Raw genomic sequence first — 26,671 nt, 5'->3', positions numbered from 1 at the left:
GTCACAGTGCGGAACTTTCCGGGGTGTCTGTGCCAGGGGGACGCTGGCTTGGGCATCTCGTAACTTCACCTCAAAAGATGTCACCTCTGGTGCCTGGGGGTGTGGGTTGGGGGGGGTTACCAGCTTGTGAGGAGCCTCCCAGCTGGCAGGGAAGCAACAAAAGGGTTTTGGGGAGCAGCAGAGTTGGAAAATGGCATCCTAGAGCTGGGGGGGGGGGGTCGGTGAGTGTTGCCATGGAGACCCGTTTATGCCTCACTGATGCGTCGTGTAAATCCGTTTGGAAACGAGAAGGGCCTTTTGTCTTTGGGAGGGTTGAATGGGCCTCATTAAACCCGAGATGAGGAAAAAAAAGGGGCCTTAGAGTGTATCTGGGAGGGGGACTGGACGGGACGGCCCCGGGGGGGCTCAGCAGAGGCTGTTCCCTCTCTCAGGCATGGTGAGGAGCTGGGGGGGCTGGAAAGTGAAAAATATCTCCTTGAACAGTGGAGACCAAAGGAGTGGAGGAGATACGAGCTGCTTTCAGATACCTGGAATTGCTGGCTCTGTGTGGCCACCTCGGCTCCAAAGGATAGAGCAGAAATAGAAGAGGGCTGCCGAAGGGCAAGGAAAATAATTATCCATAGATTAGCAGGGGGAAAAAAGATGGCAGGCTCTTCTAAAGGAGACTAATAATAGAGGAGCACATGAAAGGAGTGGGATCTGAGAGCGTGGGGGTTCGTGTGCTCCTATTTACCCTCTTGTGGTGATGAGCAGTGCAATGGACGAGCGAGAAGGCGACAGATACAGAGGGAGGAACCTTTTCATTCCACTTGTTATTAACTTCCTTCCACGGAGTATCTTTGTTCCCAAGAGCTGAATGGGAGTCAAGTAGGAGAAAGGGCTGTGCCTCTGTGTACTGGCACCACTTTGGGGAAGGGCTGTGGATGTTGTTGGTGTGCTGTGATCAGGTGGGCCTTTGGGATTAGGGTGTAATTCTTCTGGTTTGATTGTCCTCGGTGCTGGAGAGGTGAAGTGAGGTAGGTGGAGGCTGCACTGTCTCACTGATACCTCCTGGTGTCAGCAGGAGAACTTCTCCCCGTGACAGGGGGTCCTCCCTGGGGACCATATGGTTGTCCTTATGTGGTAATGCTATTTGACCTGTGACATCCCACTTCACCTAAGTTGGGTTCCAGTTTTTACTACTGACCTCTCAATTCTCTTTCTTGGTGAAAATGCAGATTTTGGCAAGGGCAGAAGTGCCTGTTTGTCACCAAGGGAGCTTTGGATGAGCTGTGCAGGGACCTTCCAATGGCAGGAGTGTGATGTGGCTCTGTGACATTGGGGTCTGGAAAACAGCTCTGGGGATGGGACTGATTCTTCTGGCCGATGGTAGAGAGTCCTCGGCAGGACAAGAGGAGAGAGAACAAATAAACTTTTGAGGTCCTGTGACTAATTTTTAGCTTTTTCTCCCCGACCTAATGTGAGGCATGCCCCTGACATGGCTGCTGTGTCCCAGGGAAGCTTGGATGAGGGAGGCAGAGAGGGCAGGATTGGATTTGTGTGTGGCTGGGCACCAGCAAATCGCAGGGTTTCAGGAGTGTTTTTCAGGATCCCACACCCAGTTTGAACACACAGCTTCGGCTTTTTTACTGGATCTGGCCCTTTCCTGTCCCTTCCTTGAGGAGACTCCCAGTGGGTGGGAGCTGTGATCTGTCTGGAAGGACTCACATGCTCTGTTGGTGTGGAGAGCAGGGCCCATGGGGGCTTCAGCTGCCCAGACACCAGGAAAACCTCCCAGCTCCTGCAGGTCTCGCTCTGCCGGGCATTGTCAGCCTTCCCTGCCAGACATACACGTCCTCCATGTAAGATCCAGTTATTTTTGGATTTCTTTGAAGCAAACAGCATTTAGCATATGTCATCTTATATGTATGTCAGCATCAGCTTTAGAACATCTTCTCCAAGGAGAGGGTTCTTGGGAAATGTTGTTCTGTTTCTGCCAAGCCTGAAATTAGGTGAGTGGCATCGTATGCCGTGGACGTGGGGAAAGGTGAGGCTTCCCTGGAGATTTTGTGGTTGATGTGGTGCAAGGAATGCCTGGAGCCAGGGGGAGAGAAGTTGGAAAACATGTCAACCTATTCTCTTAAAAATTTGTATTTCTAAGTTAATTTTTGGTCTTCCCTAACAAAGAGCTGAAAGACTGTTGGATTTTAAGGTTCTAGATGACTTATCTGCGGGACACTTGTGTCTGCAGGATTGCTGGGAATCGTGGCTCATCCATGTCTATCCACGTGTGCCCACATGGAGGAGAGGTGACTGCATGGGAGAGGGGTTTGGAGGAGTGGGGTATCATTCCCAATATGATTCCTGATCTTACTCCGGCCAAACTTGTTCTCTTTTCCTCTTTAGCTTGTGTTCTTCCTCCTCTCCCAGCAAACCCTCTCTGGGATGTCTCTGACACTGGGCCCTGGCTAAGTCCATGGCTCTTCAAGCAGGTCCCACCTGTAGCCCCTGGTCACTCCATCAGATCCTGCATTTTGAACCCCCAAGGGGAAGTGAGGGAGGCTCTGCAATGGATTGGGGGCCCCACCAGGAGCCCCCCAACTCAGGGCACGGGAGAGGCTGCACTTTAATCCCATCTCCCTGCTCCGGCATCCCGGCATCCTGCTGCCAACAGAGCTCCCGTTGTTTACCCAACTCAGAGGAATCGGTTTACAAGGCTCACAAATCCCCTTTTCACCTTTCCCATCAGAAAACACCTCCCGAAACAATGAGGAAATTGGATGCTGCCACCTGATCGCTCCCAAGGAACCTGCGGGGCCGGGAGCTGGGGGCCTGGAGTGGCGCTAGGGATGGGGATGCCTGGCTGGGATGGCCGAGATGGTCCCTTGGCTCTGCGGGTGGGCAGCCACAGGTGCCACCCAAAAATCATAGGCTTTAAGGGATGAAGGTGCCAGCCCTCTCCACCTGCTCAGCTGGCAAAATAATACTTAAGTTCTGTTTGCTGTAGTTTATCATTCCCACCCCCTTGGACACCAGGAAAAAGGACACTGTGATGGTGCCCATAACAGGATCCCAGAATGGTTTGGGTTGGAAGGGACCTTAAAGCTCATCCAGTTCCACCCCCTGCCATGGACAGGGACACCTTCCACTATCCTGGGTTGCTCCAAGCCCCATCCAGCTTGGCCTTGGACGCTTCAGGGATGGGGCAGGAATAAAGCTGGAGCCATTAAGCTCCTCCTCCTGTGTGGTAGGCAAGGTAGAGGAGAGTGATTCTTAATGCTGAGAGTTGTTTCAGCCTTAAGGTTGAGCGAAGTCACCTTAAAACAGGGAAATCAAGTTGTATCTTCCAGAAGAACAGCAGATTCCCCCTTCCTTCCCTGAAATTACAGCGGGTGCTCTGAGGGCACGATGAATTTCCCTATTAATTTAAGAGTTGCGCTGTTCACTCCTCCGGGTTAAGATAAATCTGAAGACATGTCCTTGTGAAGACAAGTCAAGAGTGTAATTCCTTTTTTGTCTTCAACCATCCCTTGAAACTAAAATTCCTCATCTCTAGAGCTGGCTGAAATACTGCATTCAGGCAACATGTGACAATTTTTGGAATTTTTTTTTGTCTCCTTTTCTTGTGATTAATGTTGCTTTTCACTGTGTATTTTAACAGAGAATTTCCTGGAGAACCAGCCTCTGGCATGGGGGGAGCTGTTGTTGGTCTTCCTTAGGATGATCATCACAAGCTGTTCTTGTGACAAAGCAGAATTTTTGGGGGAAATAAAGGTCTCTGTGTGTGATGAAAAGCTGGAAGAGCTGTGTGATGGGTTCGAGGCACACGCTTCAGGTTTATCTCCTCTCCTGTGCTGCCCAGGCTGTCATCTGGATACAGCCCTGCTGTTGGAGAAGAGGGGAAATGGAGGAGAAAAAAAATCAGGAAAATTGGAAGACAAAGGGAAAATGGTCTCTGTGCAGGTGGGAATGCGGCTGGTGGGGAACAGCGGTTGGAGGGAGCAGTGCAAAAGCTCCACGCACAGGGAAGTGGCTCTGTCTTGCTCTGTGTTTTTGTGGATCTGGAAGATGTTCCTGGGCTAATTCCCAGACAGCAGCTGTGTGCTTCTGGAGCTGAGCATTCGTGGAAGGGCTTTGCTGCTTTGTTTTATCCTTACCTAAACCAAAGGTAGGCCTTGGTCCTGAAGTTGCTGAGATGAAGAGGTGCCAGCAGGATGTGGTACTGGGAGGTTTTCAGCTCCTTCGGTTGCTTCATGGCCCCTCCCCTGCTTACAAATCCATTTGGCCTGATCTCAACAGGCTGGTGGCCCAGGGACTGGTTGGTTTGCAGGTGTTGGCCAAGGTTTTGGCCACAGAGGTGTGATAGGTCCTCCTGGTATGGAGATGAGGGTGGATAGGAGCCTTCTCCTCCTGCTCTGGCGGTGCAAGACATCTGCTTGACTTGTTTGTGGCTTCCTGTTTGGCATCTTCTGGGCAGGAGGGAGCTGGCAGGGGCTGGAGGAGGGAGCGTGAGTCACTCCGGAGTCCTGTGCCAGGAAGCCTCTGACTCAGCCCAACCGTGGAGAAAGGAGTGTGGGATCCAGCTGCCTCTCGGGGTGGGAACCCGTGCAAGTGTTCACTTGCGCTGCGTGTCTGCGGCCGGGCGGGGAGGGAGGGACAGGGGCTGCTCCTGCCTCCTGCTCCTGCTCCGGCCTTGCGTCAGGGCTCCGGCCGTGGGTGGGGAAGCCTTTATCGCTCCCGAGTCTTTGGAAGCGCATGCTGGCCACTGGCCAGGTGACCTACTTGGTAGTGTGAAGCAAAGCGTGGCTCACCTGCCGGCAGTGCCAGGATGGAGGCAGGCTCTGCATCCCACCTGTGTCCCTAGAGACCCCCCAGAGGCCAAGTTTCCCACTCTCTCCTGGTCACCTGCCTGAATCACGACTTGTACAAAACTCCCTGCAACCTCACGTGGCCCAGGTGATGCTGTGCCAGTGGTGCTGGTGCTGGGATGATCCCAACTGCCCCATTGTGCTGCTTTGGGTACTGCTAGAGCTGATGTGGTGCAGCTGCAGCCAGGCAGGGAGGATGGACCTGTAACCCCTCTAAATCCAGCTCTGTGATAGAGCTGTGCACGCCATCCCTGTGCTGTGCCCTGGGTGCCTGGGATGCTCCTCTGACCCAGCAAGCTGCAAGTGAGGTGCAGATGATGTCTGTGTGTCTGCCCTGCTACTACAGCTGGCACCGAGCTCCGGAGCCCGTGCCAAGTACACTGGGGGTGCGTGGGCTCTGGCTCCGCCTGCCTGCTCCCAGCCCAGCCTGTGGATCTGCTGGGCTCCTGCAGCCAAAGCCTTGGTGCTGGTTCCAGCTCTGTGGCTTCTTGCTAAGACTTGCATGGAGCCACGGAGCAGGTTGGTCTTGTGTGTTTGATCTTCCTTCTATGGAGCCTGCAGCTCCAGCTGGTGCAGCTGGCTGGGGGAGAAGGTATCCCGGCCCCCATCCAATCTCCGGGGTGGGCTGGGGCAGGGATGGGCTGTGTCCGACAGTGGAAGGGGAAGCATGGCCGTGCAGCCTTGGCAAAGTGCTCTCTTTGCGTTTTGCCGTGCCCAGATTACGTGAGGGAGTTGCAGCAGAGATAACTCTGCAGGAAAATCCATTCCCACCTTATCTCCCATCAGGAACGTGTTTAGTTGCCTACATCAAAGTAGATGATCTGCTGCTTCCCTCCTTGCTGCCCTAATCCTCTCCTTCACGCTGAAAAAACCTAATCAGTGCCTTGCCCCACCATAACGATATCCGAATGTTAATTATCAGCATCTCGCCTTCCTACCCTTCCCAATGCCCTGCCTTCCAGCCCCGAATAGCTTTGCTCCCTCCTTGCTTCTCTCCATCCGGTCCTCCCACGCTCCTGGGCATGCTGTTGAGCCTGGCTCGGTAGAAGTTGTCCTGCAGGATGCTTCCTTCCCTTCCATTTAAGGATAGGAATTCCTCAGGGAGCCGGGGCGTGGACGGGATCCCTCCCTGTGCCCCATTGTCAGGACTTCTCCCTATGCCTAATTATTGCCTGTCCCTGCAGGAAGCTCCTTGCCTGGCCGTCGGGCAGAGCCGCGGCGTCTCCCAGCCCTGTGTGGGAAGACTCATTCCCGGTTGGATGCCAGGCTTGGGGCTGGGAAGGGTGCCCGCCCTCATCATGGCTGGCGAGCAGGACTGACCCAAGCCAGCCCTGGTTTTGTCAGCAGGAGCCTGTGCTGGCTCCATGTACAGGCTGGGATGGTGAGGGAAGAGAGCTTGGTTTTGGTGTCAAAACCCGTCTTACAGAGGGGGAGCAGCAGAGCTGAAACACAAAATAAATGGCGTCAGAGTGGGGTGGGCTGGGCTGGTGTCGCCTCTGCTCCAACACGTGGTAACCTCTTACCCTCCTCTCTTCCAGATTCATGACTGGGAAGGGGCTGGTCATCTACCCAGAGATTGGGGATAAACTGGACATTATCTGCCCCAAAGCGGAGCCGTCCAAGCCTTACGAGTACTACAAACTGTACCTGGTGAGGAAGGAGCAGGCGGATGCCTGCAGCACTGTCATGGACCCCAACGTGCTGGTGACGTGCAACCGGCCCGAGCAGGAGATCCGCTTCACCATCAAGTTCCAGGAGTTCAGCCCCAACTACATGGGCCTGGAATTCAAGCGGCAACAGGATTACTTCATCACATGTGAGTCGCCCTCCTCTTCCTCGCTGCCAGTCCTGGCTTGGGAGGGCTCGGGCGCCTGGAGAATGTCACCAGGCGCTTGTGTGTGACTTGGCCAGTGCAGAGAGCTGACACGGATGGAAAATATGTCCTGCTGGATGGGAGCAGGGGGAGGAATGTGTCACTGGCCGAGTGGGTCACCAGTCCCTATCTGGCTGCTGTGCTGGGTCCCCTGCCCTGCTCATGGCTGGGAGCAGAAGCACATCCCCATCTGGGGTCAGCCCTGGAGCGCTGTCATACCTGGAGCCTATTTTTTGCTGCCATCTTTGCTGGAAGTGTTGCAGGGCTTTGCTTTGGGGCTGGGGAGAATGAGGAATGGTGATGCTTGTCATTATTCCTGGGTATTGCCTCCAAGAGCAGCCCCAGCAACCGTGAAGTGCCAGTGGTGTCCAGTGTGTGATGTGATGTGATCAAAGTGGCTGAAAAATTCTGCACACTGGCTTGTTCTGTTTGTGTCTTGGTGCACCATGGCATTTTGTGGAGGGGAGAGAGAAGGATGCTGGAATTTTCTCGGAGCCTGTGGTCTGTGCGTGCAGGGGATTGCTGCACAGAAACGTATCCATTTGTGCCTGCTCTTTTGTGGATGGAGGGGGAGCTCAGCTGTGTCTGAGCAGTGCTGCCAGCTCTCTCTTTGTCCCCTCCCCTCCTCCTCAGCCTGGCTGTCCCTGCCTGGCTGGGTGCACCGCAAAGGGCACGGTGGCCACGGCTCAGCTCCCCTCGCTGTGTGCCGTGGGCTCTGCGGCGAGCGGCCGGCACAGGGGTCACTGCCTGTGTGGGAGCGAGCGCCCAGCCGTGGGAGCGGTGTGTTCCGGATGGAAACAGGGTATTTTTAGCCTGGAATCTCTGGGGAGGGGGCAGTGGAGACAGGGGGGCTGTGCTGTAACGTGGTGCTGCGGTGAGGCTGCTGGTCTGGATGTCCCCAGCGAGCCTGGCTGGGGTTGTTGGAATCTTGCTGCAGAATAATTTGGAATAAACCTGATGCAGAAGAAGCAGCTGAGCCTGCCTCTGGCAGGTCAGCCTTGAGTCCTCATCACTTCGGTCACAGCAAATTTTGTTGGGTGGTGATGGGGGCTCACAGGGGTTTTGTTCCCTGTGTGGCCATGGAGATACCAAAGTGGCTCTAGATGGTCAGCCAGGGAAGTTTCCCTAACAGGAGAGGTGACAGCAGGGACAACCTGGCGCCACAACCTGCAGAGCCAGCTCGGCTGGGCGCTGGCAGTGACCCCAGGCTCTGCAGGGCTGAGTCACTGTGGCAGGACCGGGCTCTCTCAGAGCAATGGTCACTGTCACTGTCCAGACATGGGGATGTCTGTGCCATGTCACTTGAGTGGCACCAGCTTTGAAGACACTGAGGGCAGGACACCCTGGTTCCAGCCCAGATACCCCAGATGGGCTGGGGATACCAAATGCCCTGGCACAACTCCCATGTAGGCTCCCATCTCCCTTACCAGAATTGGCACCAGCCTGGTGGCTCTGGGGACACTGAAGTTCAGCCCTTCTGCTGTCCTTCAGCTGATGGAAAGCTTGATTGAATACAGGCTTTGCCTGCAGCGGGCAAAAATTTGGAAGAGAGGCCAAAGTGCCAGGCTTGGGTCAGGCAAACATCTTGAAGCACTTGGTCAGTGGCTCCTCTGTGTTTGGGGGTCAAGTTCAAGCACTGACGTGGTCATCGAGCTAATGAGGGCTGAAATTGGGGTCCTCCAAGCTACAGCCCCTGAGACTCAGGCTGCAAAGAGCCCTCAAAGATAAATAGGTTCCTCAAAATGAGCTCAGGAGGTGAGCAATGCACTAAAAAGAAAAATGGGATCCCTCTTATGGTAACCAAGTCCATCAGGAAGGTGGAGGCAGAAGGATTTACCAGCCTCCGAATTACCCAAATTTTAAGGAGCTGTTTTGCATTTCACATGAAAACTGAAGTGAAAATCAACCTCCCGGAGCTTTGGGAGGTGTGGTGCTTTCACAAGCGGCTGCCGGTGCATTGCCGATTCCAAACGCGGCTCCCGCGGGGCCCCCGCGGCTTTGGGCCGATGCCAGCTCCCCTCCAAGGCTGCCAGCACACCTGGGTCACTGCAGGTGACCGGCTCCAGCTCACTGTGGATCCGACAGGACACGCAGCCGGGATTTTGCAAAGCCCAGCTTGGGAAATCCCGGCTTGTGCGTCCCGTCGGATGTTGGGCTGAGCCTTTTAAGCTTATTTTTTAATGTAAAATCCTATTTATCCTCTTGTTCCCAGTTTCAGGCTGTATAGAGATGCAGAGAGCGGGGTGCTTGGAGCATCCCTGTGGGATTCCCCCCCTCTCCTCAGGGGGCCAGCAGTGGCCTCTGCCCCTGCCTTGGACCGTTTCTGACTTTAATTTCTCTTGACTCCTCCAAGCTTTGATGCGAAACCCCTCGGAGCTGGGAGCTGCCAGCTGAACTTTGGCCCCTGGGTGGGCTGAGGATGCTCCTGTGATCTGGCCATACCCTCTGCTGAGCAGCCCCAGGAGTTCTTTTTGCCAAGAAATAAAATAGCCAAAAAAACAAAGTCAGAAGTCTCCTGAGCAGACCACCCACATGTTGTCTTTCCCCCCCCCCCCCCCCCCCCCCCCCCAGTTTTTCTCCCCTCCCTTTCCCCAAGCTTTGCCTGGACACACAAAAGGGTTTTTTCTCCCCTTTCATTTCTAAGCTGGGGAAGCAATGCTGGAGCTGAGGGGAGCAGGGCGTGTGCCACTCATCCCCCACCTTCCTCAGCAGCTGGAAAACCTCCTCACCGGAGCTGGGGGCTTCCCAGGGTCCCTCCTATTCAGGACTGCTCCTTGCCATCACTTTGGATATGCCAAGCCTTGTTTAGGGACACTTTTATCATGGAGGGACATGGCCCCAGCCCTCGGCTTAGCAATGAAAAGGCTTTTGAAAGCTGCTGTTCCCCGTCCTCTCCAGAGCCTCACACTGACCCCCTCCACACCAGCTCCAGACTTTCCTTAAAAGCATCTTTGCTCCTGGGGGTGGATAAGGAAAGGTAATGCTTATTCCTAAGGCTTTCCATAAAGAACAAGATGCAGCAGCGTCTGCCTGCAGTTCAACTCTGGAGACAGACGCTGGGGGGGCACGTGGGATGCCAGCAGCATGTGGGCACCATCCCCAGGATGAAGTGCTGAGAGGGTGAAAGAGCTGGGATTTTGGGAATTGTGTGTTTCATATCATGAAGTGCTGTGGTTTCTTCCATCCCTGCTCTCCTGGATGTTTCCCTGCTTGCCTTTGGTGCCTTGGTGGGATTCCCTGTCCCCAGTGTCCTGTCCCCTCCCTAAAAAATACTCCCCACTGGAATAGCCTCCCCCCTGCCTGGTGCCTGCAGTCCCGGGATGTCGTGGGCAGCTCCAGCCCCACCACGGCTTATCCAGCCCTGCAGGTTCAGCTCCCTCCACCTCCCCTCCTAATTCACTCCAGCTCCTAATTGCGTTTGCTGCTCCTCTTTGAACTTGCTCCAGTTTTACTATCTCTGGTAATGAGGTGCCTGGATAGAGATCCATTAATCCCCATGTCCTGGCAGCAGGGTGACTTGAGGAGGAGCTCCTGGAGTGGCTCCCTTCTATCCCAGAGCTCTGGATCAGAGGATCAAAGAATAGTTTGCGTTAGAAGGAACTGTTAAATGTTGCCTAGTCCATCCCTGGCATGTCCCATCCCTGGAAGTGTTCAGGGCCAGGTTAGATAGGGCTTGGAGCAACCTGGTTTAGTGGAAGGTGTCCCTGCTCATGGCAGGGGATGAACTGGATGGACTCCCTTAGTTCCCAGTTCCTTCTCTGTTTTTTGGGGCTGATGGTGGTCCTGGCAGCCCCTTCTGTGTTCAGTGGGGTGTGGAGACCCCAGGAAACCTCGCTCAGCCTTGGGGTGCACTCCAGGCAGCTGTTTGCAGATGTGGTGCCGAGGTGCTCTTCCAGGTGTTCTTCCTCAGTGTCTGACCTGTCCCATGAGCCTCTTTAAAGCACAGAGCCCTTGTTTGATGACAATGCTGAAGGAAAAGCAAGGTCCTAGTAGATGTTTCCTCATAAATCCGAAGCGTTTGCTGTTTATTGTTAGTCCTTAAGCCCTTCAATCCATTTTTGATGTAATAACGTCCGTAATCCAATCCAACACTTTTTGGCAGCGGGATGCAGTGAGAGCGGATCTATTACCCTGAGTGTTGTGTTAAAGCCCTTGTCTTGCATTTCTGTTTTTAGATGCAATTAGTCTTAACCTGGCAAGAGTTATTTGTTGTAAACCATCGCTGCTGCTGCGATGCGGCTTCGTCCCTGGGCCACGCTCCGTCAGCATTTTCCTGCAGCTCAGCGTGGGGAAGGGGGTCACCTATACCCTGCCAGCTGCCAGGATCATCCTTCCTCCTCGGGAGCTTTTTTGGGACATGTTGCCATACTCGCTTTTCTGGCTGTGCTCCTCCAGCTTCCGTTGGTTTGGGAAGCCTTCAGCCCGTGCCAATGCGTGTGTGTGGAGCTGCTCGCGCTCCTTTCTGTGTTCCTTGGGATTTGATAATTCCCTCCCTGGTTCCTTGGGCTGGGGGCTGTGCCAGGGGGGCTTTGTCAGCCCGCCAGCTCTTTGCTGACGCCATTTCAATGTGGCCACTTTCATGTGCTCCTCATCCTCCTTCCCACAACTTGTTTGGTGGAGAGGAGTTGAAAGGCCAGGGGCCGTTTGATGCCACGATGGGAGCTGTGAACTTCTGCTGATAAAACCCCAATTAAGTGGCTTCCTCATTCTTCACCCAAACGGGCCCAGCTTGCGACACACCCAGGCCAAGCAGAGCCCGCCTGGTGGCATCCATCTGGTTCTGGGGCTTTGCTCCTCCATCCCCATCCCGCTGGGAGCCGCTGGCAGAGGATGGTGATGCCACATGGGAGCCGGTGGCTGGACACAAATGGCTCTAACGGTGTCCTGCTCCCGACTTCAAAGCTCGGGCCCTGGCCATGTCAAACCCAAATAATGGCCCTTAGACAACATGCGGTTCCTTGTCTTGCAGGCTTGTCTGAAGAGCGTGACCACAGTAAATGTGATTTTGTTGAGCCCTGTCCCTTAAGCCTCTGCCTCTTTTCTCTTCTCCTCCTCCCTCCTGACCTTTTCGGCTCAGTGCTGTCCCCGGACAGCCCCTGGCAGCTGATCTCATGGCTCAGCCTTTCACGGCCCTAATAGGGATGAAAAGCCCCCTCAGAAAGGGCCGGTGTCCCGCGCCCGGCCGGGAGGTAAATACCCCGTGCTTTGATCTGCTCTGGGGCCAGGGGGGCCCTGCCTGCCACAAATCCCCGCCCAGGGGTCCCTGCCTGCCATAACTACCCACCCAGGGGTCCCCATGCCCGCTCAACTCCCTGGCTGCTGGGTAGCCCAGCTCTGCCTGCGGCCCTGGCACAGCAAAGGGCTCTGGAGCTGGGCACTGGGTGCTGTCTGCCTGGGAAATCGGGCTGGCTGCATCCCAGGCTGCTCTTCCCTGGGAGAAATGATTCCCAAGAGCATCTCTAGCATTGTCACGACCCCTTTAGTGTTGTCACGACCCATTAGGAGAAAACAAAACATGCTTAACTCCTCAGTGCTCTTGAACACTGAGGTGACAGTAGAGATGGTGTGCAGGGGTGATGGCAGTGAAGAGGTGACATCTCCCCCTGCATCCCTTGCCTGATCCTGCTCTGCCCCCCTGTTCCTGAGGACACTGGGAATCTGGCTGTCCCCCCCAAAAGGGTTCTCTTGGCAGCTGTGGTGAGAGGTTCACACCAAAGCAGGATTTTTGGTGCGTCCTATCTTCCCTTTCCTCATCCTGGCTCTTCCAGCCCCTGCTCCTCCTGCCATGTCTCCAGCAAATCTCAGGGCATTTCCTGAAGCTGCAGTTGCATGGATTGTGGTGGACCTGGCTCTTCAGTGATGGTCACCTCCAAGGACTTCCTCTGGGACACTGGAAGAAATTAAACTTAGCTGCTTTTGGATTAAACGTTGAGTAGGAGACTCTCAAGGCAGAAGGAGCTTTCAGCTTGATGAGGAATTGAAACAAATCCTGGCATACCGGTGTGTCTGGGAAGCTGTGCATGGATAACTGCAGGCAGCTACTTCCTTGGCATATTTTTTTAAAATAACCATAACATCTGGGCTATTTTCCTGGGATCACTATTGCAATCCACCGCTGGTGTAGTGCTGGGAAGAGGCTTGTTGGCATCACTGCAGCTCCAAACTGGTGTGGAGGGGTCTGTAAGGGTGGGTGCTGTGTGTGTGGTGGTGGGTGTGGGATGTGGTGGTGGATGCTGCTGGTGGTGGGTGCTGTCAGACCAAGAGCTCACTGGGGGCTCCAGGAAGTACCACCACTCTTGGACCCTGAGATGTACAGGGTGCAGAGAGTCTGACATTAATGAACTGTGACATGCCACCTTATTCCATCCCTAATTTCTATGGATCTGTGTCTATCCACCCCTCAGCCAGGCCAGCCCAGTTGGTGTGTGGCACCTTTAGCAGGTCACCTTTCTGGGGTGGATTGGTGTCATCCTCCCTTCGAAGTCTCTTTGCCCCGGGATTGATGTTTTTGCTGCAGCTGTGTGATGTCTGAGCTCTTTAATCCCATCTGGTTGTGTGGAGTGGAGTTACACACCTCATGGAGAGGGGGCTGTAGGAGCAGTGGGATCTGGGGCTGGCTGCAGTGAGATTAGCTCTGATCTGGGGGTAGAGTCCCCTTCCTCTGTCCATTACTCAGTGAGGAGGCAAATCCTTGTCTGGAGAGCCAGGGGATTACGTGGCATCTATTGGAAATTTCCAAACCTTGTAACTCAGGGTGCTGCTGGGACTATTTGGTGCATGCACTGCTGTCTGCCTGGAGGAGAGACCAGCTCCTGAGGTCCTGCCATGCAATCCCCAGGAGCAATGCATCATCTCCTGCTCCAGCTGTTGTGGGACTGGGAGCTGCAGGTGATCCTGCTCTGAGCCATGCTCTGATGGGTGCATGACCACGGTGGGAGCAGTGCCTGGGCTGCCTCCTCTTGCAGGCAAGGGATTATTTGCAATTCTGGGCCAAGAGTTTCACCGATGTCACCTCCCCAGTTCCAGAAGTTCCTGGTGGTTATGCAAAGTTTGCCTGTAATTGCAGTGGGGTTTCCTTCTGGCTGTCCCACAGCACCCAGAGCTGCTGTCCCTCCCCACTGCCCGGCACCTGGAGCTTCCAAAAGATCTACACATGAATCTGTCCCTCTGTCAGCCTCTCTGTCCCTGAGAACTTGAAGTTTTCTCTGAGCCCCTGGGAGTGCAGATGGAGCCTGAGCTCAGCTGGACAAGTGGCATTGGCCTTGCACTGGGGGATGGCACTGTCTCCATCCCCTTCCCAAAGGATTTCTTGGTCATCCCCCAGGTGTTTTGGTACCTAGCAGGAGAGATCTACACCCTGTTAAAAGGCAGTAAGTGCTTTCCTCCCCTCCTGCTCCCAGCGGGGCCCACAAATGACTCTGGCAGAGCATCAGGTGGGGAATTACGTGGCACTTTCATCCTGACCTGTCTCCAGTTGCCTGGAGCGACCACAGAGACTGCACAAACCATCTTCCTCTCCCAGTGATGTGCTCTTTCTTTGGAAGGGATGGACAGACCTGAAGACAAAGGATTTCTTTAGAGCCGTGGTCCCACTGAGCTGGGCAGGAATCAGGATGGGGACACTGGGAATTTTCACAGCTCATCCACACGGACATGTTGATGATAAAGGGCTTGAGTGAGTCACCAAGCTGTGGTCCTGCAGCCAAGATGTGCTCTCCAGCCTGGATGAGGTTCCCTGCAATCCAGCAGTGACTCTTAATTATGATACTAATTAGGGTTGGTTATAATTTTCCACCAGAAATCTGTTTTAATGGGAAATTAGCTTTTCACTTAAGCATTGCTTGGGTTAAAGTGTCTTTTTCTAGTGGATACTTCAGTGTTTGCCTGTTCTCCCTTTGCCCCAGGAAAGAATGGGAGAGAGTGGAGCTGTGGGTGGTGAGGATGAGTGTGGTGGGTGGTTCCCTCCCTTCTTCCAGGTGTAACTGTATGACTGTCCCTCTGCTCTCTATAAGGAATGGGGCTAATTTAACCCCTTAATTTGATTTTGGGAGTGCTGATCCTGGCCAGGGAAAGCCAAACCCCATCCCAGCCAAACCTCATGTGGTGGCTTTCATTCCTGTTTCCAGCAGTGCATTTGAGCTGGGGATTTTCCCACTGTTATTTGCTGGAGCAGGGAGTGTGGGGTGGGATGGCCAGATTCCCAGTGCTCCATGGGCTGGCTGCAGCGACAGGCCCCACACCTGCCCTGTGCAGCTGTGGGGAGGGACACAGCAATCCCAGCTGGCTTCATGGCATGGGCCTGGCAGTCCTGATGCCAGGGAGGAGAGCAGAGGTGGTCCCCCCTCAGTCAGTGGTGCTGGTGTAGCAGCCCCCATGTCCCTTCTCTTTCCATGCTGGACCATGTGGCTGGAGCAGCTCTGGAGCAGCTCTGGAGCTGGCAGGAGTGGCTGTGAAACCCAAGCCTTGCACCTCCTGCACGGTGCGGGGATGGGACAGGGCTGGGCTGGCTCACACAGGCATTTCAGGGGCTGCAGGGCCCCTTCCCGGTGCAGCTGCCTCGGGAAGGCTGGAAGAAGGCTGGAAGAAGGCTGGAAGAAGGCTGCCGGCTCCTCTAGCAGTGTGACAGCGTGGGGTGGGCTCCCTCCACACAGCCCCTGTCCTGGTGCTGGCAGCATCCCCAGCCAATGTGCTGGAGCTCAGGGAAGGGGCTGGGGGATGTGTGCTGGGTGGGGGGCTCATGTCCCCACAGTGGGGCTGACTAGGAAGTGACACCAATATTAATATCAACACTACCAATAACAGCATGCCCTGAGCTGGAGCTGCGTGGCACTGATGCCTGGGAGGAGCAGCAGCAGCAGGAGGAGGAGGAGGAGGAGGAGGAGGAGGAGCAGGGACTGTAAGCAAGCCGTGCTCTCCGGAGGCCCCAGGGAGTTGGTGTGCAGTGGAGCAGGCGGGTGCCTCTGCTCTGTGACCTGGAAGTGCCCCTGGGGTGCCAGTCCTGGCTGGGCTGGGGGGGAAGGAGCTCGGTGCCTGTGGTGGTTGGTGTGTACCTCTGTGTCGGTACCGAGGGGGTGTAAAACGGCTTGAGAGGTCTGGAGAGGGGAGGTGGCAGGAGCTGGGATTTTATTTGAAGTGCAGTCTGCTTGTGGATTCCTGCAGGGATCTCTGGCAGTGTCTGAGCATGTCAGCGATGTGGGAGGCACATCTCCAGCGTGACCTGTAGGGGCTTCACCTGTGCCAGGGGTCTTCCAGCCCAGGGGTGCCCAGACTGGGCTGAGGCTGCTCTGCACCAGCTGCCCTTTGCCAGGGTCGGTCCCATGGCTCCAGCGGGATCGGGGTCAGGCTGTGGGGCACCAGTGGGATGCTGCCACCTCTCCTGAAGTGATGGAAACACGAACCTTGTGCAGGTCTGGGGGTGAGGGGGGTGGTGGGGACTGTGGCCGTGCTGTGGCCACGCCGTGCCTGGCTGGGGCTGGAGCAGGGCTGAGCTGCACAGATGGAAGAGTGATTAAGAGCAATAAAAGGAAAGAGACTTGGATTCGCTACAGTCTCAGCACATTAATTGTGCTTTGGGGCCCAAATCATAACGCAGCCCTGCTAGAGGGAATCCAGCAGAGAAACCAAACATCTCGCTCTGGCCAAGACTGACCATTTAAGAGACCCTTGCCTTCATCTCTTGCCAGGTATTACTTCCAGCGTCTCCCATCTGCCAAAACCCGAGTTCTCCTTTGAAATATTTTTAGGGGAGGGAGAGAAGCTGTGGTGACACCGAGTGCTGGTGCTGGGGAGGCAGCAGAGACAGCACATGGCATTGCTGGCTTGGAGACAGGACCATGGGTTGTTGGAGGTCTAAGCCATCTGTCCCAGCTCTGTGGTGTTTGTCACTGGGCTGGATGGGCGTGTGGGATTCCAGGAGTGGAGGTCCTGCCTGCTTTCCATGGTGGCTGAGCATCTCCTCTAAATTGACAAGCAATTACATGGTTAATGGTATCACTGTTAAATCCTCATCACTCAGCAGCCCTGGGCTTAATGCTCCATTAGGGCAGAGGCATCTGACGGCTCTCCAGGCTGGGAGCGGCCTTTGGAAGTCAGCCTTTGGAAGTCACTGGCCAGAGGTTATTTTTGCTCTCCCAGTCCTACAGCCAACCTGTGAATCCATCCAAAATGGAACAGGGCAGGAAAATGCTCCTGTACACTCAGCTGGGGCTGGATTGACCTCGCTGGTGGGGCATGGGGAGGTGACAGTGTTGTTTGAGACCTGCCATTTCCTATTCCATGGGTAATCCCAGCTCCCTGCCCGGCTTCCTTCATCGTGTCACAGCTCTGCCTCCTGTTGCTGCCCTGCAGCTGCCTCTCTGCAGCTCAGGACTCTCCCAGCTCTCCTGCAGCCGCTGCCGTGCCTGTGGATTTAACATTTTCCTCTGTGGGTTGCTGACTCTGGATTCCATCAGCAGCTGAGGATGGGTGGTGTCACCATGGCTCACCCTAACCGTGGCAGTGAGTGGCACAGGTACTTGGGGAGTCCATCAAGTGCCACCTGGATCCCAGTCTGGATCCACTGGAGCTGAGCCTGGAGCCTTCTGCTGGGGAAGCAGGAAACAGAGTGGGAGGAGCGGCTCTTCATCGCTGAGCTTCACAGGGAATTGCACTGGAGGAGCCTTTCCTGATGGATCAGGGGCCTGCTGCTCTCACATCACCCTGCCCTACATGTTCACATCAAACTCTCCTGGACTCTACACCATTTGGATGGATTTGGGGATTTAGGATTTTGGAAGCCCAACCAGCTGCGTGGAGCATCCAGCTTCTCTCCAGCCCGTTTTGGATTTACACAGAATGTGGAAGCTCATGTCCTTGTTTCCAGAGGCCATTCCAAGACCATCACTGTGGGTTTTACAAATGTTTTTTCTTTTTTGTTCCCTCAAGCAACTGCTTCATTTTTCCTCGTGGCTCCCTCTCAAAGCTACTTTGTCCCTCATCATTTCCATGGCCAGAACAAGAAAAAACTTTGTGTCCAAGTGTGGGGTGGGAAGAAGGATGCTCAGCTGTGTCGTTCCGTCCATCCCCGTGGCTCCAGCTGCTCCCTCTGTCCTCTTTGGACCTTTAATATTTTTTTTGTATGTGGATGGAATGTCTCCATAGTTATTTGGAGGAACTGCTGCCTTTGTGGGATCTTCTAGTTTTCCCCACTTGAACCACGCTTGCTTGTTACCTCATTTTGTTATAATTAGTTAATTATTTATAAATCAGACCTCATGAGGCCTCACACAGACTGGTTTTTACAGACTGCTGCCTTCTCCCTCGATGGATGATTCTCTTCGGGATGCAGCAGCCCATGGCATGGAGCTGGGAAACTGTTGAAGGAGCTGCTTCAGGGCTGTGAGCTGGGCTGTATCTGCTGATTTCACCCCCAAACCGGCGCCTCCGGCCTGGGAGAACCGGGCTGGAGTTTGCTCCCGATGTGTTTTTATGGGGAGTCTGAGCTCAGGTCCATCCTGTTTGGATTCCAGAGAACTCGTGCAGGCTGTCAGGGGCGTTTCTCCACATTCCCAGGCATTTGCGTGGGGCTTGGTGCTGACAGTGCTGCTGTTGGAACGGCCGCCCGCGGATCCCTGCTGGATGCACCATCCCAGCTGGATGCACAGCTCCATCCCAGGAGCTGCTGGCAGGGGGGACCCCGCTGTGGGAGAGGTGATAACTCAGCAAATGGCCCAAAGACTTTCTGATTAGGAAAACATTTGCTGGGGTTTCAGGCGAGAGCCTTGATTGCACAGAGGTGTTTGGAAAGAGCTGATGGACTTGGATCCTGCTTCCCGGCAGGATCCGGGTGTGCTTTCCAGAGTATCCCGGTGGGGAGGCTCATGGAGGCACCCAACCTCCTGCTGTGGGAAGGGGAATGTGGAAAGATGACCTTGCTCCGTACTCCAGCCTCTTCCTGTCCCCTCACCAACACCCAGCAGGATCCAATGGATTCATCCCAAATTTCCGTCAGTCACCTGCCCTCCCAGACCTGCTTTTATGCGGGATGGAGGCAGGAATTGCACAGGGAACCTGAAACCCTGGGGCTGAGCTTTGGCCTTGAGGCTCGGGGAGGTGTTGGCTGTGCTGTGCTGGCCAAGTCCTGTCTTGTGTCTGGAAAATTATCCCTGGACTCCGTGATTCTCCATTGCATTACCTTCCCTAAGCTGTTGCTAAGCTCCTCCCAGGTTTCCCTGCTTCCCTGGGTGAATTCATCCCTGTGGCTGGATTTGATGGAGCACTGGGATGATTTGTGTTTGCCACTATGGAGGGATGTGATGGGGTGGGAACCAGCTTGGTCCTTGGGTAGATCCAGCTCGATGCCAGGCACAGGGGTACATCCAGGGCCCTGTTTGGGTCAGAAACCAGTTTTTTGAGTCTGTTTAGCAGAATCTGCCATTTAGATGCTTAATTCTGAAATCCTCATGTTTGGATTTATTCTCTCTTGTGTCCCCCCTGCCCTGAACCCCACAGAGGGACGGAGGATGGGGGACCTTTCCTGTGCTCCCATGGGATCCAAGGGCTGAAAACTCCGTGCTGGCTCCAGCAAAAAGTTAATGTGAATTTAAGTGACTTCTGCCCTGCAATTAGAGCCCCCGGAGCCCACTGGGGCTCTGAGTTTACATTCTTCACCGAGGCACAGGGTGTAATTAGAGATGTATAATTTAAACTGTGCATATGCAAGTGTTCCCATTCTGCACCAGGAGCAAAGGAAATTATCCAGGAATTAAAGGGGGAGGAGGGTGCAGGCATGGAGAATGGCTCACTTGTGTGGATGTGGCAGTGAGAGGAAGCTGCAGGGATCATGTCCTTACTGCTGCAGGCAACTTTGGAAGGGGCAGGAGCTGGGAATTTGGTGCGCTCTGGATTGGGGTGTGAAGATGTGGCTGTAATGGGGGGTCAGGAGTGAATCCCTGGGGTAGGAGGTGCCAGGGGATAACTGGGATCTGCTTGGCAGTGCCAGGGGACAGTGAGGACCTGCCTGGGGACGGGCAGGAGGACCTGCCTGGCAGTGCCAGGGGTCAGTGGAGACCTGCACAGTAATGCCGGGGAACAGCAGAGAGCTGCTCAGCAGTGCCCTTCCACCTCCTAGGAGCCTAACGTTCCCTCTCTTTTCTTGCAGCCACTTCCAATGGCACGCTGGATGGCCTGGAGAACCGGGAAGGAGGGGTCTGCCAGACACGCTCCATGAAGATTGTCATGAAAGTGGGGCAGGGTGAGTCCTCCTGTCCCCTGGGGTCTCCTGCTGCCCCCTGAACCAGGGTCCCTGTTCCTTTGTGGGGTGTGAGAGTGCAAGATTCCAGGGAAACTGAGGCCAGGCCAACTGCTCCTGGGATCACTCCTGGGTTAGTTCAACAGAATTTAATTTCTAGGATCTTTCTTCCTACCTTTTTTCTCTTGCCAACATGGTGCATGTGCAGAGCAGTGGGGTTGAAAGGGAGCGATTGTTCCCGGTTACCTCGTGGGCCGTATCCCGGTGGGAAGTGAGCTCGGCACAGGACCCGTGAGCCCAGCGAGTGCCTCAGGGGGGCTGGCACAGACAGTGCCCCTGTGACTTCCTGAGCATCCAGGAGGGGATTGTAGCTGGCCAGGCATTAGGGATTTGGCTTGGTGGCTCTCAGCTGTGGAGGCCACCAGGCTGTGGGGACTCTGGTGGTGGTGGGTCACCAGGGAGATCACCAACAGGCTCTTCTCCTGGAGCTCCCGCTCCCCACCACCTCCATCCCAAGCTGCTTCCCAGCCCCAGCAATGCCCTAGGCTCGTTTTGGCCCTGACTCGGATGCGCAGCTCCTGATTCTGCTTCTCATTATTGTGTTTGCACGTCGGGGCCAATATTTATAATAAACAGGCAAAGCTGTGCTGCAGCCTTGGCCTCCTGCCTGCCCTTCCCTTCCTCCTGCTGCCCGAGCAAGAAACCTGTCCCAGCCCACGCACAGGAGCTCTGAAAACAGCAAACCAGGGAATTAGGGTGGAGACCCGCTTCCCACAAGCCCTGGAGCAGCTCAGCCTTGCTCTGTTGCTCTCAGCATCTCCCAGGGCTCCTGTGTCCCACAGGAGTGACTGACAGTTGGGGGCATTTCTTTAGGGAGGAACAAGCTGTTGCCTTCCAGGTTGGATCAAGGCTTCTCATCCATCCCTCCCCTTTCCCAGATCCAAACGCGGTGATCCCAGAGCAGCTGACGACGAGTCGGCCGAGCAAGGAGTCGGATGACACCGTGAAGGTCGTCACGCAGAGCCCGCGCAGCAAGGTCCCGGCGGTGGAGGAGCCTGGCAAGCCAGGTGGGTATTCCAGGGATCCCCAGGAGAGGGATGGGGCTCTGCCTGCTGTGGGGCCAATGAAGCCCCTCCAAGTTGAGTTTATTGCTTGGATTGCAGGGATACCAGACTCTCCGGATCCGGGATCTGGATGGGTTTGCCATAAGCGTTGTGCCCGTCTCTGCTGTCCTGCCGCTGTCCCAAGCCCAGGGTGCAGAGCAGCTTGAGTTTGTTTTCCCAGCTTCTGGCAGAGCTTGGCAAGGAAGTGCTGTTTCAGCACTCTTCCTCCTCCTCCTCCTCCTCCCATGTGTTCCTCACAGTACATCTGAGAGGGCTTGGAGGAGGTGAGGTCCTCGGGTGTGAGAGCCCTTTGAAGGTGGTTTCCTGAGTTCCTGACCCCTCTGAGAGCAAAGTGGAATCAGATGAAGCTGGGAAAAGTCTCTCTTTTCTTCCTGTCTGGATTGACCTCTGAGCACTGCCCCTGCAGGCACTGCAGCCGCCCCGGCCCAGGGGTCATTAATTGGAGACTGGGGGGATCTGGGTGTCAGAGCCCACATTCACCAGGGCATCCCACCCTGTTGTGGGGAGCGAAGGCTCCCCAGGTCTGGAGTGGTGTCACCTGGACACGATCAACACTCTGCTCCATAGGCTGGAAGATGGGAAGGGGAGCAGTGGTGCTGGATGGGGGGGGACAGGGTGTGTGGTGCCCTTTCTGTGGATTCCTGGGGCTCCTGCATGCCCTGCCTGCCCTTCCTAGGGATATGTGGGTCTGACTGGGATGGGAAGGTGGGGAGCAAGTGCCATCCCCATGGAGGTGAGGGCCTCCCCTCCTTGGGAGCACGGTAGGAGAATGTGCTAAGTTTAGGGGGCAGAGAGGGGCTCCATTGGGAAACTCATCTCCCTGCTCCACAGGTGTGATCCATGCATGGACAGAGCACAGGCCTGGCTGCCTCTCTGACCCCTGTCTCCCCTTGCCTTGCAGGCTCTGTCAACCAGGACGGCCAGGAGACGCAAGGTCCCAGCGATGGCTTCCTGAGCTCCAAGGTGGCCGTGTTTGCAGCCATCGGCGCCGGCTGCGTCATCTTCATCCTCATCATCATCTTCCTCGTTGTGCTCCTGATCAAGATCCGCAAGCGGCACCGGAAGCACACGCAGCAGCGAGCCGCAGCCTTGTCCCTCAGCACCTTGGCCAGCCCCAAATGCAGCGGGAACGCGGGCTCGGAGCCCAGCGACATCATCATCCCCTTACGGACTACAGAGAACAACTACTGCCCGCACTACGAGAAGGTGAGCGGGGACTACGGGCACCCCGTCTACATCGTGCAGGAGATGCCCCCGCAGAGCCCAGCCAACATTTACTACAAGGTGTGAGGAGCAGCCTGGGAACGGCCGATGCAGCAGCGCGGGAGCGCCGGGCGCGGGGCTGGCGCCGCAGGGAGGAAGCGAAACGCCCCCCCCGGCACGGCGCGGGCAGCGCCGGGAGCGGCGCCGGGGAGCGGAGGGCTCAACGCTCACGTGCTGATTCTCCCCTTTGTATTTAGTTTTGTAGTTCTCAGCTTTTGTAATCCCGAGACTCTGAGGGTGAGCCTTCAGCCTCCTCCTCTTCTTCTCCAGACTGTGGCCGGCTGTGGCGGGGGCGGGTGCCGTGCCTTTCCATGCTCGGGACACCGCTGGCAAACCCGGAGACTCCACCATCCCTTTGTGGTTTGGGATTTCCCCGTGTCACCCCTCGGGCCCTGCAGGAAGTGCCCGCCAGCGCCGTGGGGTCCCGGAGCCTGGAGCGACGCAGGGGCCTCGGTCCCAGGAGCAGCAAGCACACAGGGGGATGAGGAGGAGGATGCTTTGCCAAGGTGCCAAGATGCAGACAACTGTGCAGGGAGGAAGCTGGCAAACCCGATTTACTACTACTACTATTATTATTATTATAATTATTTTAATTTTTTTGTAACATTTTTATTTTTGTGAATTCCGGGCAGGACTCCGGCCCGCCGCCTCCGGGCACACGCCGTCACCTCCTTCCAGCACGTGATCCCGCCGGCCACGGGGCAGATCCCGCTCCCCCCACTGCCCCTGGAAACTTTTGTGTTCGTAGCTGTTGACTCTTGTTTTAGTCTCTTTATAAAAAGAAAGAAAGAAAAAAAAATTCTATCTCCACCCTGTCTCAAGCATTCAGTGCGCGAGGGGCCGGACACTGCTCCCGCCCCACGCGGAGCAGCCGTGGCCTGGCAGCTCTTCCCGACCCCTCTGGAGCATCCCACTGTGGAAAAAAGCCTTTGGCTTTCTATCGGGCTGGGGCTGAGCCTGCTGGAAGCAAGGTAGGGGGTGGCAGGGGGAAGCTGCAGCCCCCTCCCAGGCTGGGCATACTGCAGGTGGTTGTCCTTGGAAAGGAAAACTGGAAAACAAAGATTCCCGACCTGCAGCTCGTGCCAGGGGTGTCAGGAGGAGGCTGGTGCTTGGGGCTGGAAGCCCCCAAGTGGCTGGAGCACCAGGCTTGGCTTGGTTGGGAACTGAGCCAAAGGCTTTTCCACCCTCCTGGTTTACCTGAAGAATCCAGTGCCCCTTGGCAGGACCTGCTTTGGGGACCAGCCCCCGCTGTGCCTGTTCCCCTCCCTGCTCCTGGTGCAGGAGCATTCCCTGTCCTGCTGCCTCCCGGGGGTCCCACAGCCCGGGCTCCCCTGCCCTTGCCTTGCCCATCTCCTGCCCAAAACTGGAAGGGGTCGAGCCTGTCTGGTGGGATCATTCCCAGCTTCCTCTTCCCAGGAGGAGCCACCGGCACTATGGCTGATGCCAGTGAGCCCAGCAGGGCTGGCGATGCCCTGGCACTGCCTGTCCTCGGGCTGTCCCCCCTTCCTCACTTTCTTTTCCTTCCAGCAGTAGCTGCTTTTGCTCAGGGAGCAGGAGTGGGGCCGGCAGGGCTGTTCCTGCCTGGGCTGTTCCCGCCTGTCCCCAGGGCCCCGAGTCCCGCGTTAGGAAGTGCCCAAAGAGCGAGGGAGCTGCTCTGCTAAAGTGCCTTGACAAGGAGCGGGCGGGGGCGGGGGCAGAGCAGGGACTGGAGGTCTGTGGCCCGGGAGGATCCGGTGGTCCCGGGAGGATCCGGTGGTCCCGGGAGGATCCGGTGGCCTGGCTGCTGTGCTGGGGTTTGGCCCTGAGCGGAATGGGAGCATCCTGTGGTGTCACGTTGTTGGGTTTGCAGTTTAGGGCAGGAATTTGGGCTGGAGCAGAGCAGGGTGTCCCAGCTCCCCTCCTGCCCTCAGCATCCTGAGATGGTTTTGCTTCCAGGGCCCTGAACCGGCTGCTTCCCTCGGGAGAGACATGCCCCAGCGGGTGCTCCCCCCGCTTCCCCATCCCAGCGCTGCTTCCCCATGTAGCACCTTCCATCCCTCTCTCCTCTGTGGGATCCACTGCCCATCCTGGCCTGGGAGCTGCCCCCACCAGGACCCCCATTCTCCAGTGGGGAAATCCCAGAGAATTGTGTCTTAAAAAAATCCCCTTTCCCTCTTTCCTCTGCCAAACCTTAGCCTGTGTTTCCCGAAGCAGGCAGAGTCCTGGCTGGGTAGTGGTGGCAGTGGTGATGGTGACAGTGACAGTGGAATCCGTTAGGAATAGTGACAGGAGTGGAGGGGGAAATGGGGGGACGATGTAGTTTTGGTTTGGTTTTGGTGGAGAAGGGACAGAGTCTGGCCATGGGTTGTACCAGAAGTGATCTGACAGTGCCGGTGGCTTCTCCTGGTGGCTGTCCCCACCTGAGGTCTCCATCAGTCCCACTCCTGCTGCTGGGAACAGCTGCAAAACCTTGTAAATATGTGAAGAAAGGGTGAAATCAGAACTCTTGGTTTTTGCTGAGCACCTCGGGATGCTGGGTCCTGGATCAGAGTGTGTCCCTCGGGTTCTTTTCGTGGAAAGCATTGAAATATGGTTGATTTTTCCTTTTTTTTTATTTTTTATTTTTGTTCCCCCCCTGTTTTGTTTGTGTAAATACTAGTCTTTTTTGGAAGAAATAATGTAAAGATGTTTTGTATAAACTCCGAATTATTTTCTGGTTGCTTTTTCTTAGAAAAACAAATGAGAACTTAAAAAAAAAAAGATGAAAAAAAAAAGAAATTTTAACCACAAGAACGGGTGTAAAACATTGTCATAGAGCTCAGCCTGGAGCCTGTGGGCTGTGCTGGAGTGTGGGAACTGCCGGGATCGGGACTGGGGACCTGCCCTCGATATAATGCAGGATCAGATGGGCTCCAAGCAGAGAGTGAGACAGGAATCTGGGATTCTAGTCCATCCTGGAATCTGTGGCTCATTCCCAGTGAATCCCAGAGTGCTGAGCCCTGCCCTGGCCATGGGCAGAGAGTTGTGGACACATGGTGACCTAAAGGAGCATCAGATTTATCAGCTTTCTTATCTTTGACTGAAAAACTCCAGACTTGGGGATGCAGAACTCAATGCAACATCCTGAGATCCTGCTCTGCTTTACTGGGCCTGTGGTGGAGATCCCTTTCCCAACTCTCCCTGTTTTCTCTTTGCCTATTTTGGTTGTCAGCTGCCAGCTCACCATGGCCCCACCTCTTCTTGGTGCCTGGGCTGGGGTGGCTTCTCAGCTGTGCCCACCACAGTGAAAGGTCTCTGTCCAGGGGTGGTGGCTGTGCCTGTGCTCTGGTGTCACATGGCAGCTTGAAGGCATCAGGGAGCCCCCAGTTCTCCCAGCTGCTCCCAGGAGCTGGGCTGTGAACCTGCATTATATCGACAGAGGGTTCCTGGGAGGTTCCAGAGGTGCTGGAGCAGGGATGGACATCCCTCTCCATCCCGGCAACGCCGCGCCCCTGCACGAACTCACCGCGCTCCCACATTTCAGAGCTGTGCCACCTCCATATCCCACAGCGTCACATCCGCGCCGTCCCCTGTCCCGAGGGGCCTGGCCCTGCCATCAACCAGCCGGGGCTGCCGCTGCCCCACCCCTGTGCCACGGCACCGCCGGAGCAGCCGGGTCCACCCTCCACTGCCGTTAGCCGAGAGGTGGATACGGAGCTGGAGCCCGGATGTGCTCCTGGTGCCGGACCCGCGGGATGGGGCTTGGGCTGAGCGGGAATGGTTGGGCACCGTGTGGGGAACCTCCTCAGCTGCAGGGGCACATCCCAGCTCCAGCCTCGGCATCCCCGCGCTGGTTGATCCTCCTCGGCTCCCGGTGGGGCTCCGGCGGTGCCGGGATCCCCTCGGCCGCACTCCCGGCGCCGCAGATTTTCTTTCTTCTTGTCATGTTCCTGGTTTTGATTCCTTTCGCCTTCTCCCAGCTCTCCCGCCCAGTAGCATATCATCGGCATCGGTAACAGCTCTGTGGCAGCTGAACTCCATGGAGCCGTGATGGAACCTGATATATTGTTAAATAAAAGGGTTTTTTTCCTATGGAATCCTGGCTGTCTCTCGTGTGCTTTATTCCTGCCCCACGTTTGAAACTGCAGCCTGAGCTGAAGAGATCTGGGAAGAGATGGCTGGGAGAGATCCTCACCAGCTGGTCCTGGAAGGACCTGGTGGGTTTGGTTTGGTCACAAAAGGTTTGGAGATTTTTGTCCAATATTTACAGCATGGGCTCAGGATTGGATGAACTCAGGGTTGGATATGGATGGATATGGTTGGGCACTCCATGGATATGGCTGAACCTGGTGATCTTAAAGGTGTTTTTCAATCCAAA

General features: G+C 55.7%; 1 protein-coding gene across 1 annotated transcript in view; it reads left to right on the top strand.

The window, feature by feature from the left end:
* EFNB1 (ephrin B1) overlaps positions 1–25,092 on the top strand; it is a 47,383-nt gene extending 22,291 nt beyond the window's left edge. The window contains exons 2-5 of the mRNA XM_058847741.1: positions 6,386–6,663; positions 19,859–19,951; positions 20,887–21,015; positions 21,974–25,092. Of these exons, the coding sequence (XP_058703724.1) occupies positions 6,386–6,663; positions 19,859–19,951; positions 20,887–21,015; positions 21,974–22,362 (889 nt within the window). The 3' untranslated portion in view covers positions 22,363–25,092. The remainder of the gene's footprint in view (positions 1–6,385; positions 6,664–19,858; positions 19,952–20,886; positions 21,016–21,973) is intronic.
* The last annotated feature ends 1,579 nt before the right edge of the window (positions 25,093–26,671 follow it).

This window comes from Poecile atricapillus, chromosome 12, assembly GCF_030490865.1.
Source record: "Poecile atricapillus isolate bPoeAtr1 chromosome 12, bPoeAtr1.hap1, whole genome shotgun sequence".
Taxonomy (NCBI): domain Eukaryota; kingdom Metazoa; phylum Chordata; class Aves; order Passeriformes; family Paridae; genus Poecile; species Poecile atricapillus.
The sequence above is the reverse complement of the archived record's forward strand: the minus strand, read 5'-3'. Positions and strand labels throughout refer to the sequence as shown.